The sequence below is a fragment of the Schistosoma mansoni genome, chromosome 3 (genome assembly GCF_000237925.1).
Source record: "Schistosoma mansoni strain Puerto Rico chromosome 3, complete genome".
In the NCBI taxonomy this organism is placed as follows: Eukaryota; Metazoa; Platyhelminthes; class Trematoda; order Strigeidida; family Schistosomatidae; genus Schistosoma; species Schistosoma mansoni.
In genome coordinates, this window is record NC_031497.1 from 2,693,446 (window position 1) to 2,709,061 (window position 15,616).

The 15,616-nt window shown below is 36.6% G+C and overlaps 1 protein-coding gene across 1 annotated transcript; it reads left to right on the forward strand.

Annotated features, from left to right (window-relative positions):
- Positions 1 to 3,610: 3,610 nt before the first annotated feature.
- On the forward strand, positions 3,611 to 7,824 carry Smp_074040 (putative zinc finger protein; the record flags this gene model as incomplete). Its single annotated transcript, XM_018798890.1, has 2 exons — positions 3,611 to 3,801; positions 5,939 to 7,824. The coding sequence occupies 2 exons, from the start codon at positions 3,611 to 3,613 to the stop codon at positions 6,876 to 6,878; spliced, it is 1,131 nt and encodes a 376-aa protein (XP_018650734.1). The 3' UTR covers positions 6,879 to 7,824.
- Between the last annotated feature and the right edge of the window lie 7,792 nt (positions 7,825 to 15,616).

A 15,616-nucleotide genomic window follows, 5' to 3' on the forward strand; every position in this document is an offset into this window, starting at 1 on the left:
CAACTGATTTGGATATGCTTACTACCATCAATTTAAATGGCTTGTTATTGGCACGAATATTTTACAATTAGCCACCAAGAGGTAGGCTACACGAAGTTGTTCCCTGCTGACCTCGCGTTCCCCAATTTAACAAGAATAGGAAATTAAGGTGAACTTTCGGGAAATACGGACGACATTAGCTAGGAAAGTTTAGTCTCAATTCGGGTGACATTAAAACTAAAGGTAGCTTTTCCTATTCTGGGGAAATAATGAGACTTCCCGTCTAAGTCTCGGAGCGAAAAGTTTATTAGTTCACACCTTAGCGATCGCTAAATTGTCTGCTTTTCACCTGACTCCATTAAAACTTCAGATGTCACCTACAATCACAATATGCATATTCCCAGAATTTTGCCTGTTTCCCCATGAAAATGGACATTAGTGCGAATGCTAATTAACACATCAAATTTATTTCGCTCATTAATATCCAACAGAAATAACCTATGAAAGTAATATGTCCCCTAACTTGCAGGTCCTACTGTCATTCGAAATCTGACATACAATGCATCATTTTTAATGAAGTGACGATATAGCAGACTACAGTGATAAAGATGACGTACATTACAAAAATAGTTTATTTAAAAAAGCAAGATAAGCACTAAGTTCGGTGTCTTACTAAACAGTGTTCCGTTTTCTGTTTATATATATATATATATATATGTATATATATATACAACTAAGTATCTCTTTCAAGATAAAAGTGTCTTATTCGCCATAACTATTGTTTTTGGAACTAATTGTGTCCTATCGTGTCGTTAATTGTTCTTTTAAAATGTTCGACCAGACGTCTAGTTACAGATTGAGATTCCACATGACCTACTGCAATAGTGGCAGTTGGATAACACTGCTAACCGTCATATATAAAATGTGGCTTAAAGTCTAGTACGCGGAACTGCTACTGATTACTCAGTTAAATTAAGGTAACAAGTAATCTTTGATCATTTCTACTTTCCACTTTGGCAGATTTATACTACTTGTCTTAATTAGCTTTATTTCGTCCGAAGTATAAAATTCATCTCGTAATGGCTTTTACTTAATACTTTATTACTAACCGAGATATTGCTTTCTCCTTGGTCCCAAAATATACGAGCAGTGCTTCAAAGAAACCTATAGTCGAATACTAGTAACCTATAATTATCCTCCATTTTCAATGGTCATGTTTCACACCCCATAACGGGGTGAATTGTTGTAAACTCGTCTTTTGTTTGACAGTCGGATATCTCGCCTACTCCACAAATAACAGGTTGACAAGATATAATCTAGCTTTTTGGATCTGTGTCAAGATTTCGGCAGACACCAGCCTATCAGGATCAACGAGACTTCCAAGATGAGTGAGGCAGTCGACACACTAAACTATCTCACTTCCTATCATTAATTCAGGCACTGACGTAGGCCAATCCTGAAGCTACATTTTACATTTGGAGGGCGAGAACTGCATCCCAAACATGCTTGGATTATTGCTTGAGCTGGTCAACAGACTGCACTTTTTCAGCGTCTTCAGCGAACAGAACTGTATCTACTTATTCCAAGTCAACAAGTAAATCTGGTAGATCAATCCCTAAAGTCAGATATTGAGTGTTATCTCTAAAAGCGTGTCTATGACGGTAGAATAAAAATGGGGAAGGCAGATAACCCTGATGAACACCACTTAAAGTAACCACTTCCGATAACAGTTCCCTATGAGCTCTGACTCGACTAGTAGTGTTCGTGTAGAGAGCATGTACAAGGTTAATGTACTTCAGCACGCCTTTCAATGATAGATACTACCAGAGAAACACACGATCACTGGGGTTGAACGCTTTCAGGTCAGGGAATATAACTAGTCAGTTGTACGTCAAAAATATGTCTATATTCCCGAGTCAGTAAATCTTCATCGACTGAGATGGTTAGACCACGTATTACGCATGCCTGAACACCAATTTCCACGACGCGCAATGCTGACTAGTGTTGGGAACGCTTAGAAGAGAGTTAGGGGCGGCCAAACCAAAACGTGGCACCAGTCCATAAAGTCGTTAACTTGTGGTCAGAGGCATGTTGTTAGGTTCAGACTACTTGGTTGGGGTTCACGTGACTATCGTAACTAATGGTTGGAGACGGTGGGTGACATGGCTCAGAATCGATCACAAAGGAGTAGGTGTTTACAGTCTTTGTTTTTCCTCAAACCGTGAGATTAAAATTGCTTTATAAATTTATTTCTACGAACTAATTCTTCCTGTATTATATCCTCATATGAAATCTTTCTTTTGTATATTACTACCATTGAAGTAACTTCTGTGAATTTGGTGTTCATCTTGTTGTTCTAATGAGGTATGGCAACGTAGACCGATACATATATATGCCTGGTCCTATATTGTAGATGACTGACTGAAGTAAGTGTACAAATCTGACTAGTTTAACTTAGTGACACTAGTTACGAAGAGTCCTATGATCTTTAGTCGAATCAGTTATAATCCAAGTTTATTTTCGTGCAGCAATATATTCTGCATGTATATTAATGCATAAGAACCCTATTTAAACCGTTGTATTTTCTTTAAAATTGACATTTGTATTTACAACTTTAAAATCAAATAAAAACTAACTCCTAATATCAGATAACATATCGGCTATATATTCTAGTCGTAACTACGTGCCTGTTAATCCATATATAACTGACATTAGAATTTTTTGGGAATATTTAGTATTTTGGCTACTTAAACAGCAAGTTAAAAAGGCTAACCACAGAATATTTACCAAATATTATAATCACTATAAAGTTGTATGTGAATAACTGGATACTGATAATCTTAATAACATTACATGATTCTTCCTCTTAACCTACACAAACTACGCCTAGTATTTATTACGATATTCGTTGGTGAAAGTTGTAGTTATCGGTAACGTCAATATCTGTTGTAAGCTCTAGTCGTACAATTAAAGTTTTTCTACAGATATTTCCTATTAAGATTGTTTTTGGTGTACATATACTCAAGCAAAATTTAAAATTCACAGTCGCTGGTGCTAAAACAACTTAACTTTTCAGTATCATTTATCATTGTAACTACCAGGTTTTATTTGATTTGCTTTCCCAGGATTATTGTAGCGTGTAGTTCTTTCAAGTCTCTGGCTGTTTCTAATTAATTTCCCAATTATTACTAGACTATTTGCTACCGCTTTGTCTGGCAAAAAGTTAAGATTTTCCTATATTCACTGATGAAGGAAGTGGAGTTTCGATAGTTCAGCTTTCATTATGTGCGGGCCCAATAGGTTTCTTTAGACTTGTAGAGCAGAAAAATTGTAGTTTAAACTTATTGCAATCTTGTATTCGAAGGACTGTTAAACTAGCATGGATTACTGATTATTAACGTGCTTCTCTATATTCAGTTAATGAGCTTTTAATCAAATGGTTAAATAATACAACGTTCATTGTGTAACCCTAAAACTGACTGCTATGTTTAAAGAGATTAAAAGTTCACCTAAGTCGGCGAACTGAGCGAAGACTTAGAGACACAATGACCCAAAAGCTAACTATAATATACAGTGATCCAAGCAACTTTCACGCTCTTTACATGTATGTTTTTATACCATAGAGTGGATCATGGTGGATGTTCCCTTACTAACTCATATATCTGAAACTACAGACTGCAGCTCATCTTCCTGCCAGGCTTCATCTACTTCAGACGATTCTGTTCCTGAAGGCTATTTAATCTTGACATTCGATAAAAAGAAGAAAGCTGTTTTAAAAACTGCTGTGTTCGCAGATGTTTCAGATCCCAGGTTTGCAGATGAGTGAGTCATTAGAAGTAAACTTATTTTTATCATTTATCAAATTTAGCCATCTTGTCATTTAGTGTAAAGACGTCCGTAGTTAATTTTGCAAACTATGTAGATGATTCATTTTATGAATCTAGGTCAGTTCTTAATCTACTGTTTACATACCATCCGTTTTCTAACTGATATTAATATTTTGGATATTATTTCGCGAAATAAAAGGCATAAAATAACGTTGAAACTCAGGAATCAAGGAAGAAAAGTCACAGATGTTTATCTGTACTTCTTCTAGCGATTTTGTGTGGTGTGGTTCAAAATCAATCATAGTGGCCTAGACGCATTTACTCTTTGTTTTCTCTTAGATCCTGAATTCCAAAATTGTTTTATGTATTTTATTGTGCGAATCAACTCATTCCCAACACGTTTTTTTGTACTGTCAATGACAATATTTCTGTCTCTATTATTTAGGTATTCATTTTGATAATTTTATCTCTGTGACATGTGGCGACTCGAGCCTATGCACATGTTCTGGGTTCTATGTTACTTTTGACTGGCAAAATTTTAGGGATCGTAGCTACAAACCCAATGTGATTTGTAAGCCTCATAATTTAATCTGGTTAATACAGGCTAAACTGTCGAATACTAATAATCCGAAATCATCTTATATTATGTCAGTATAACGTACTGGTACTCATGTTTAAGGAGTCTACCTTTCAACCAATATGTTATGGGTTCAATACCCACTTCACCTGTTCAGAATGCCATATTCTGGTCAATTAGAATACATCATTTATAATATTTGGACGAACTTGAAAGTGGTTACTGATTTACATGTAATTATTGTTTATTTAATGGCTTCAAAAAATGAAGGGTAGGCGATATCGTACTATTTAATTTAGTCTGGAAATGATTCATAGGACTTTTTACAAATACCTGAAAAAGGTACGAAGATAATTGACTATAAAGATAATCTAAATATCTCTACAATATTACTGGGAACCGTTTTTTCCTAACCCTATAGCGACTTGAGTGTGCATTTATCAAAGTAATGGTTTTTATTTCCACGAGAACTTCGCTCAAATATGTATCATCACTATGATCTTGCGATTTTTCAATTCTGTGGGGAAACAAGTCATTTATTTTACCATTTCCTTTCAAAATCCAGTCATCAAGTCTAGATCGGCTGTAACGGCTTATAACAACCGATGACCTCATGTATTGATGCCACGTCTTAGTTTCTTCCTCAGTGCACCAGGGTAGATAGTTGTTGAACGTGTGTAAAATATGCTTAAGTTTACGTAGCCAATAAACACTTAAAATGTCATCAAGATTTATCCTTCTCATTAACTGTCATACCTCTACATGCTATTTGGCCCGGCGTACATTGGTTTTCGACATATCTATGCACTCAATAGTCGCGTGCTTATAATCTCTTGAATCAATTCTCTATCTTGTGTCTGAATATCTCTTATTGGATAACTCTTCAAGCTTCGACGAATGTATACGAAACTCTTGGTGTAAAAACGTCAGCACATTATTCAACTGTAGTAATCACGTTGCAGTAGTAGTAGACGAAATGATATTCACTCGAATTTACATAACTAACTGTATATCATATTTCAGTGTATAATGGTGTATTTAAGCTAGCACTGACTTAACATATTAGATACACATCAGAATTTCTTCATCATTGACTGGGTCATAATAGTTGGTATACATAGTAAACTGGGCTGAGGATAGAACTTTTTGTCACTACTTGTCTCCGATTAAAAACAACATTCTTAATCTGACGAATCAAAATGAACATCCTACCCAATCGTTTTACAGGCGTTAGAAAATTGGAGCATTTATACATACCATATTTGCTTAGTGTCTTTTTATCTGTCAATGATTTACTTTTAAAAGTATCCATTAAAATCACTGAATTCAGAAAGCTCACCGGGTTGTAATTTGATATGTTTAGTATATAGCTTCTATTTTGAAGTCCCACGATAACACGTTTCTCATAATCGTTTGACGTTAGCCTTTGACTGAAACGACCTTCTATTTTGTTGTAAATTCTCGGTCCATTAATTTAAAGCATTATAGTTGTTTGACGTTAATTGACAATTTGTAACTGCGGATGGGTTTTATGTCCAATTATTTCTTTTCCAAGTTATGAAGATGATGATGAAGATGAAAGTAATGATAACTGTTGGCCACTTCATGAGTCCAAGTTAGCTGTTAGCCAACAGGGAAATGATGGCGTACTTGAAAATGAAGTTACCAATGCCAAAGGTTTTTTGTCTAAACCTCTTGTTATTTCTACGGATGCAGCTGACAAAAATCCCTGTTCACCTTATACTTCATGTTACGGCGAAGCCTTTTGGGTTGGTGAGGATGAGTTGAACGCAAAACAAAATACTACAAGTTCTTGGGATCTATCGCCTGGTAACAAAGCATCTCAAAGTTTAATACGTACTAGTCCTTTGACTTGTGACACTCATTCAGTGACTCCGACCTCAACCTTACAGTCGTCTACTGAAAGCTGGTCTTTGAACACACCTCAGTCAACAATAACTCGACTAACCGGCACTTTCCCTTATCGCAAAGCTACATATCCCATTAATCATCTTGCAAGAAAATACAACCATAACACTTTTTCTTCTCACTTCCAGCCTAAATGGCCTCGAGCATTTAATGTCCATTTAGGTGATCATTCCAAAAAGATGCTCAGGTGTGACCAATGTGGCAAGTATTACCGTAATGATTATAGCCTACATCATCATATTTGCTTAAAGCGCAAAGATGTATGGAAGAAAGGTGATGTGCCGTCTGAAATGATTGATGGTCAAGTTATGTATTTTTGTCCCAGTTGTCGTAAGCCTTTTAAATGGCTTGGTAACCTTACACGACATTTCTATGTGCATACAGGTCAAAGATTCTTTCGGTGTGATATTTGTTCTAAAGAATTTTTCTCTGCTTATCAAGTTAAAAGACATATGAATTCACATACAGGTGTCCGTTTCAAATGTGAAGTATGTGACAAACCTTTTACATGTAAATACGCCTGTGCTTGGCATACTAGACAGCATTATGCTTATTCATTAAAATAACAAGTTTCAAGAATTTCTCTCTGATTCTTCCAAATGAATTTTTAGCAACGAATATATACATACTTGTACTTTGCTTTTTACATTTCAATGAGAGATATTCAACCATACACTTTGCACAATGATTTATTTTTTTACTAATAAAATTTCAATATTAGCCAATGTTTTTAATATCTTTCTCGTATTCAATGTATATTATATTCACATCAATAATTCACGTGCCTTAAGTTACGCTATATAATGTTCGTTACCAGCGTCTTGGATATTGTTTTTGATAACTTGTGAGTATACTTATTGATAATATTCACATACATCACACTTTCTAATTACTGAGAGATTGCTCAATTCCCTCATAGTGTGTTTGTTACATCTCACTGATATTTTATTAAAACAGTATTCTTTTATATTATAATTTTGCCTCTTATAATAATCATTAACTGTGGCGGGTAATAAATACAAATACTGTGCTGTGACGGAGAAAACCTGTTTGCACCTCTTACTAGCCATTATAAACACAATTGTTGAGTATTTCTTTGTTTTTTTTGTAACTATTTTTTTACACAATACACATGATTACACTGTATTTGATAGAGTATCGTATTATGTAACACAAAAGTGAACAAACAAACAAACAATCTGACATAGGTGACCGCTCTCCAACACCTGTTGTCCCAAATATTCCTGTCTCCTCTATCATTATTACTTTTGAAATATGTTGTGCCTTGCTTTATTTGGTTACAGTAGCTGTTTGCCAGTTTGTTTGCTCCTTTGTTATGCACTTGGTTTTTATATATATTGCCTTTTTTTCCTAATTATTATTAACATTCTAAATTCAAGAATCTTTTTTGTAGAAATTGGTGATTATTTTTTGCTTGGTTTCTTATTGTTATTCTGACAATTTTAATAAAAATAAAGTTTTTTTTAAAAAAAAGCATTCGTAACTGTTATATGTAGTTAACACGTTCTATCCTATTGCCTTTTTTCTGTCCATCGAATTAACATTTTGAGTATAAGTTGATTATGTATAAAGATGTCATCTGTTATTGATATAGAAAACAAGATCAATGCAGGACAAGTCAAAATTCAATGTAACGAAGGATGATATACGGCGATAGTTATAACGATGATAGCGATATCATATACAGGATCTCTATCTGTTTCTAGCGCCTTCCCTCAGTTATTCTGAAGACGAGTTTTATTAAGATTTATTGAACGAAACCAATGAAGGCTAAATTTACATCCAAACTAATTCAGTGATTGTTAGTAACAGAGTTTTATTAACTGAGCAATGGTCACTGGATACGAAGTCATGGTTAAACAATGCATTGAGAATCAATGAACTAAGTGCAGTGGAAGGTAATCAGTAAAATACGCTAAAGTTGGCTGAGCGAAAATCACTTTAAATTAACATAAGAAATTGAGATTGACTTTTTTCTCGTACATTGTGTGTTGGAGGTATGACGTCTTCAACGTCATCCTCTGTATCGTAGGGAAGCGCAATTTCTAACTGTCACTTGTTCTATTCAAACACAAAGATGTAGAAAATAGACTTATTTGCTCGAATTTCTCTTTATGATTTTTTTTAGTTTGGAATTAGCGTAACACTTGCTCACTCATCACTAATGCACTATAAAATGTCTGTTTACTGAGTTACCTAGATCTTGAGAAAATGAACATGAAATACACAGTTTAATGGGCGAACATTTAATTTCAGTAACCATATAGTGATGTTGACTCACCTTTACAAGCCCGCGTTCCCATTTCATGTAACTGCTTTTGTGATAACTAAATTTATTAAAAACTTGGGAATACTTATTAGTAGATACCCTTAAACTATCGGTCTTTCATCTTATATATTCAGTTCGAAAGTGTACCACCCGAAATTCCTTAAAAACAGCAACCAATAACTGACTTCGTGTTCTTATGACACACATTTGTTCGGTTAGCCTTAGCCTTCTCCCAACTTTTATTCCTATGTTGGCAGGTGCAGTGCTCCAGCGTTAAGAGTTGGTTATCCAATATGCCTAACGTGCAACTCATTCTTCTTAATTAATAAAACTTCACAGGCTCTTCAATCGATCTCAACTTTCTTTTATCTAGAATTCGTTAGTTATGTCCTTAAATAAACAATATGACCAATCAGATTATACTTTGAACACCCACTCCTTTTGACTCATTTGATATTGTGTGGCCTGTCTTTTTTCGCATGTTAACTACGAATCGATGAAACATGCAAATTTCTAGCTGTTTTATGTAGAATCCTAATGTTTGTTTCAGCAATGAGACTAAAAAGTCGACTTCAGCGTCAAGTCTTAATGTATGGTTTATAATTCACTTACAAAAAGTACAGGAAATAGTGCTCCCGTTTCCGAATTTTTTCAATAATTTTAAAACATTACCAATCTTACTGAAAAGATGTTTAATGCATCATTTCAATTAGTCAGAAATCAATACGATGCTAGCTTATTAATCACACAATCAAACGTGTGTAAATCAATTGTAAACGTAGTCTTGTGTAATTTGATGTTTCTATCATAAACAAGTTTACATGATTAGTTGTTATGTAGCTCCACTATTCAATCAAGCAAGTCATTAAATCCTTTACGTACCAGTCAGATTACTCGACGGAGAACCTGGCATGAATGTGAATCGTTTCAAGTTGTCACACCGCGTCATACCAGAATAGTAGGAGTTGTGATGGTACTAGCAACAATAAAAAAAAGTTAAGGGATAGACGATATGATTCAAGAAGATATGGATCGGGATAAGAGAATCTTTTAAAATCAGGAGACTTATAAGAGAATACAAACATAGAATAGATGTGCTCCGTTGCGACCAATCCTGGGCCATGTTACCTATAGACCTTGGTGACCAGTAACAATAATTGCGCAGACTGTAATCAGGTAGTCTGCAACAGCCCCCAAATGCCCTGGTACGGCCGAGAGTGGGGAGAGTCCGCTCTCCCTCTCCAAATGCTCTCACATGGCCATGCGTATATAGCCCCTGCCAGGGAAGTCCTACTCACTGCCTTCTCACAGTGGCATTACTGTTGGTTACGAAATTGAGAGGACGAAAAGCGAATGTCCGGCGCTTTAACCGGGTTGGTGGACACGGAAAGTTCACCTAGGGGAGTTGGAAAACCCTCATTCCAAACAAATGGTGCACATGGGCTCCAGTATCCTGAGGAAAAAAATGGCGCATGAACCAATTGTTGGTCACCGGCTACCATGGGACTACATCTCCTCACGATGCTCCACTGCCTTGTGGGTTAGACCTTTAGGTCGAAGGCTCGGGGTGTGGCCCCCTAAGAAAAGTATCTGCTTCGGTTTGGGCACTCGGGCAGTATCACAGCCCTCACACAAATCAAATGAGATTTGTGTGGCGCATATTTATCTGGTGCTTCCTTGTACCAATATTTATGTGTTTAAATAAATAAAATAAAAAATGTTATGAAAGAAAAGATTTCACGAAAGAATAATTCACACGAGAATAAAAGATAAATATATATACAAGTGAAAATATTTTCATGAGATTATAAATAACCTAACCAAAAAATTGTTCATTGATGTTTTCAAAGTACACAGAAAAAAATCAATAGTAAATTGTCATTTTTGGTGTAACATTGATTTAAAAAACATCCAAAAATATTTTCATTTTTGTCCAGTTTGTCTTCTACAGTGATTTTCTTTTTTTTAGTATTGCAATACATTTAAAAAAGTGGTGTAATAGAAACAGTACGATGTGAATTGATTAGTTTTGTTAATATTTAATTATGTCAGATACATAAAAATCATGAATTTCAATGAAGAATAAGTTCCTTATCTCTTTTCATATAGTTATTAGTAGGTAAAATTGATGTGAAGTTACATTTTCCCGGGAATTCTGATGTGACGCTTGGTCTCCTTGGTAGAACGGGAATGATCTTGTTACATATAAACAATTGTCACGCAACTACAATGAACACTTAGACAAGATGATTAATCTGTCATTTGTTCAATTAAGTCAAACAAAGAACATGTTAACAGCCTGACTAACACATAGATATCATGACAATTAACAGGGTTAGGAAAAAATCTAAAAAATTGGATATGGTTTCTCCGTGTTTATTAACTAGTTACAGCTTATTGCGGTTAGAAATACCCATCAAGAACAAACTGATATTTTTCATAAACGAACACTACTTGAATGTTTTGCTGCTATCCTACTAAGTCTAGCAAATCTTCAGTACTAAAGTAATAAAGAAATCAATTTAACCGGTACCTTTCTTCAGATTTTAATATATCAAAATAAATTCAATAAGTCAACATGTTGAACATTCTGTGCCCCCAACTGCCCTGGTATGGCCGAGATTGAGGAGAGAGTCAGCTCTCCCTCTCAAAATGCCCTCAAATGGCCACGAGTATAATGCCTCTACCAGGGAAGTCCTACTCACTGCCTTCTCGTGACGGGCATTATTGTTTACGAAATTGAGAGGACGAAAAGCGAATGTCCGGCGCTTTAACCGGGTTGGTGGACACGGAAAGTTCACCTAGGGGAGTTGGAAAACCCTCATTCCAAACAAATGGTGCACATGGGCTCCAGTATCCTGAGGAAAAAAATGGCGCATGAACCAATTGTTGGTCACCGGCTACCATGGGACTACATCTCCTCACGATGCTCCACTGCCTTGTGGGTTAGACCTTTAGGTCGAAGGCTCGGGGTGTGGCCCCCTAAGAAAAGTATCTGCTTCGGTTTGGGCACTCGGGCAGTATCACAGCCCGCACACAAATAAATGAAATGACACATTCTATTGACAATATTACTCTCGGTCCTACTAGAAACAAGACAATTTACATTATTATTACTTTTATTATTATTATCATTATTACTATTTACCACATCGCTAATTCACTCAGTTCAACTGGCCTGCTGCTCCGGCAACATCGACCAGTTTGTCCTGCCCCTCATGGCCGGTGACGACTGATCCACCAAACGAGGCGGAAGTCCGCAAGGAACTCCAACTCTTGAAACGCTACAAATCACCTGGCCCAGATGACTTACCTCCGGCTCTTTTTAAAGATGGTGGTGACTTTCTGGCTAAGGAACTGACTGTGTTGTTTGCAAAGGTTTGGGAGCAAGAAAGTGTTCCAACATCATGGAATGAGTCAATAGTCGTCCCTATCTTTAAATAGGGTTCACGTCGTTCCTGTAACAACTATCGGGGGATAAATCTAGTTCCGATTGCGTCCAAACTATTGGCTTCTGTCATTCTTCGTAGGTTGTTTAAAACCCGAGAACGATTGACTCGCGAGGAGCAGGCTGGTTTTCGTTCTGGTCGAGGAGGTATTGATCATATCTTCATCCTACGCCAAATGTTAGAACACCGTCATACTTATCGCAGGCCAACAATCGTAGTGTTTCTTGATATCAGGGCTGCCTTCGATTCGTTGGACAGGACTGTTCTCTGGGATTGTCTATTGAAGAAAGGTGTGCCTGAGAAGTTCATTAACATCTTAAAGGCCCTGTATACAAACACCTCAGGCAGAGTGAGGGCATACAACCACCTTTCTCCCTTGTTCCATTCGAGCAGTGGGGTTAGGCAGGGTTGCCCGATCTCACCATTCCTCTTCAACTTTGCCATCGATGACATTCTGGAAACAGCTCTGATGAATGTAAGTAATGGCGGTGTGGATCTGCTGCCTGGAGAAAGACTTCTCGACCTTGAGTATGCGGATGATATTGTCTTACTGTGTAATAATGCCCATGGCATGCAATCCGCACTTAATCAGTTGGCAATCAGTGTCCGCAGGTACGGCATGTGCTTTGCACCCTCCAAGTGCAAAGTACTCCTACAAGACTGGCAGGATTCTCATCCTGTACTCACCCTGGATGGTGAGCAGATTGAAGTAGTTGAGAAGTTTGTGTATCTAGGTAGCTACATAAGTGCTGGTGGTGGCGTGAGTGATGAGATCGATGCACGTATAATGAAAGCCAGAGCGGCTTATGCCAATCTGGGCCATCTTTAGCGCCTTCGTGATGTTAGTCTGGCTGTAAAAGGTCGGATCTACAACGCGTCGGTGAGAGCAGTTTTGCTCTATGCTTGTGAAACCTGGCCCTCTGAGTTGAGGATGTTAGACGTCTCTCTGTGTTCGATCATCGTTGTCTCCGAAGGATTGCTGACATACAGTGGCGACACCATGTTAGTAATGCAGAGGTTCGGCATCGTGTGTTCGGGCGCCGAGACGATAATTCAATTGGTGTCACCATCTTGAAACACCGACTTCGGTGGCTTGGACATGTTTTACGAATGTCGTCCCAGAGACTTCCACGTCGTGCATTATTTGCCGTTTCTGGGAGTGGTTGGAAAAAGCGGAGATGAGGTCAGTGTATGACATGGTGTCGTGGCATGAAAGAAAGCTGCAAAGGGCTAGCTTCTGTTGGTCCTTCACGACTCCCTGGCTGGGGTCCGAGAGATGGTGCAACACAGTGGCTAGAGACGTTATCAGATATGGCTCAGAATAGAAGCCAGTGGCGAGCCTGCTGTAACCTTCTTCTACTTTCTTCATAAAGAGTGGTTATAAACTTCTTAACTGAGAGTTCTTCTGGTTGTATATTTCAGTTCCCCCCATCATTACTCTTCTCTTTTTTTCCTTCTTTTACATATACGCATCTTCCCCCTTTCTCCTCATATTCTCATTATTTTGTGTGGCGTATATGTATGTGGTGCCCTTTGTACCAATATGTATGTGATTAAATAAATAAATAAAAGTCTGCAACTACCTACGTGACCCAGTTCAATTTTCGATAACTTCATAGACTGGTCCCACGTCTTGGTTTTAAGACTAATTTTCTTCCAACCCACTATACCAGACAACACCTCCCTTGAGATAGGCGATAGTTGGGCATAGGTAATAAATGTCCCAACCACCTCAGTGATGAAGGTTCACAACCGACTTACCATGCCCTGTATCTAACCATAGGACTGTTCATTCGGACCCACTCAGATTCATGCATTCAAATTCAAGCCATCCTTTTGTAAGAGCTCGGGGTATTATATGGTTCTCAGAGAAAGTTAGGTAGAGCAGAGTTCGAATATGTGACTAATGGTTGAAAGATAAGTGGTCTAAGGACTGATTCGCCACTTCTTACAAGTGGCGTAGGAAATATCCGAAATAGTATTTGCTAGAGTGCATTTTGCACGAAACTGTTTGAACAGAACAATCATATTATAGTCAATGGTAAAATATATCCCATATTTAATTTCATTTGTATTTGATGACAAAGCCGAAATACGAAAAGTATGGAAGATGCATAAAGGAGCAGACAAATGTAGTGTATAACGCGTGAATATGAAAATCGACTGTAGGGTAAGATAGCTGAAGTAAGAGTTACTCAGCTTTTATAATCAGATAACAATGCATAAGATACACAGACGCATACATACTAACAAGCACATAAAATCTGGAAAAAAAGTAGTTTATACGGATGAATAAATACGCGAAAATAAATACAACAGGCGTACAATATCACAAAATACTTATTCGGGTCAGACCGACATATTTACTGGTCAGACAAAAAAATGGTTGGATAGAGGTGTAATGAAGATTGTTACAATGTCTATCGATCTCAAAGGGCTAGTCGAAGCACTGAAGTTTAATTTAATCTTCATGTAGCAACAATGTCATCTTACAGTGTAGACAATAGAGAAATATCAACCATTTACATACCCATAACAGCATTTGAACAATCAATGTATACAATAAAGCTTCCTCTTTCTTGAATTTCCTCCTATTCCTATTACCGATTATCCTTCCGTCATTCAAGTACATGAATATGTACTTGGTGAATGAGTTATTTATTATCATACAAGTATGAAATAACTAAGCAATACTTTGTTGTTTATAATAGTTCCTCAGTTAACATTTTTCAGTTGTTATGGAATCAAGAAAAGCAAATAAATCATATGTAAGGTAAATGCAGTGAGTGTTGAATAAGTTTAAATCAACCTCTATTCATGACATGTATTTAGCAGTAATTTATCAACCGGAAATATCTAGTTATATTTAAGAATACTGTTTAATCTTATGTGTAATGTATGAAATGATAAATCAGTATTAAATTCTAAGAGTAAACGTTCATACAAAAAGGGAAGTTAACTAATTACGAGTTACATCTGTATTATAAGTCGTTTTTTCTAATAAGTGATCATTTCTATTTGTCTCTGAGGTAGTAAGAAGAATCAGATGAAAACAAAGTAACACTTTTAAACATTAATTTCAGAAGAGGTTTTTTGTGGAGATTTAGTATTTGCATAATTGAAAGCATGAGTCAATTAAGCTAGACCACCAAGGAAAATCTGGAAGGTCGTGGATGCGCACTGCTGAGGAGTCCCACAGTAGGACGAAACGGTCGTTCAGTGCTTCCAGGTTTTCCTTGGTGGTTTAGCTTCAATTGGTTCATGCTTTCAACTATGTAAACATTAATTGTTAAATTATTTATATCATAGTGTTTTCCAAGAATAGTATTATAATCGAGACTCTAACAGACAATATCTATAACTAGTCTGATTGATAGAATTGCATTGAAATTTTATCGTTAGTTAAAGTAACATCATAATCCTGTTCCCATCTTAGTATTCATTTCTATAAACAATCAATATACGAGGGGTTATGAATTGAACAAATCCCCAACTGAATGAATGCAAAAGTAATGTTTACGTTGTAAAAAATGGTAACTATTTATAAAAAAAAGCTTTAGAATTA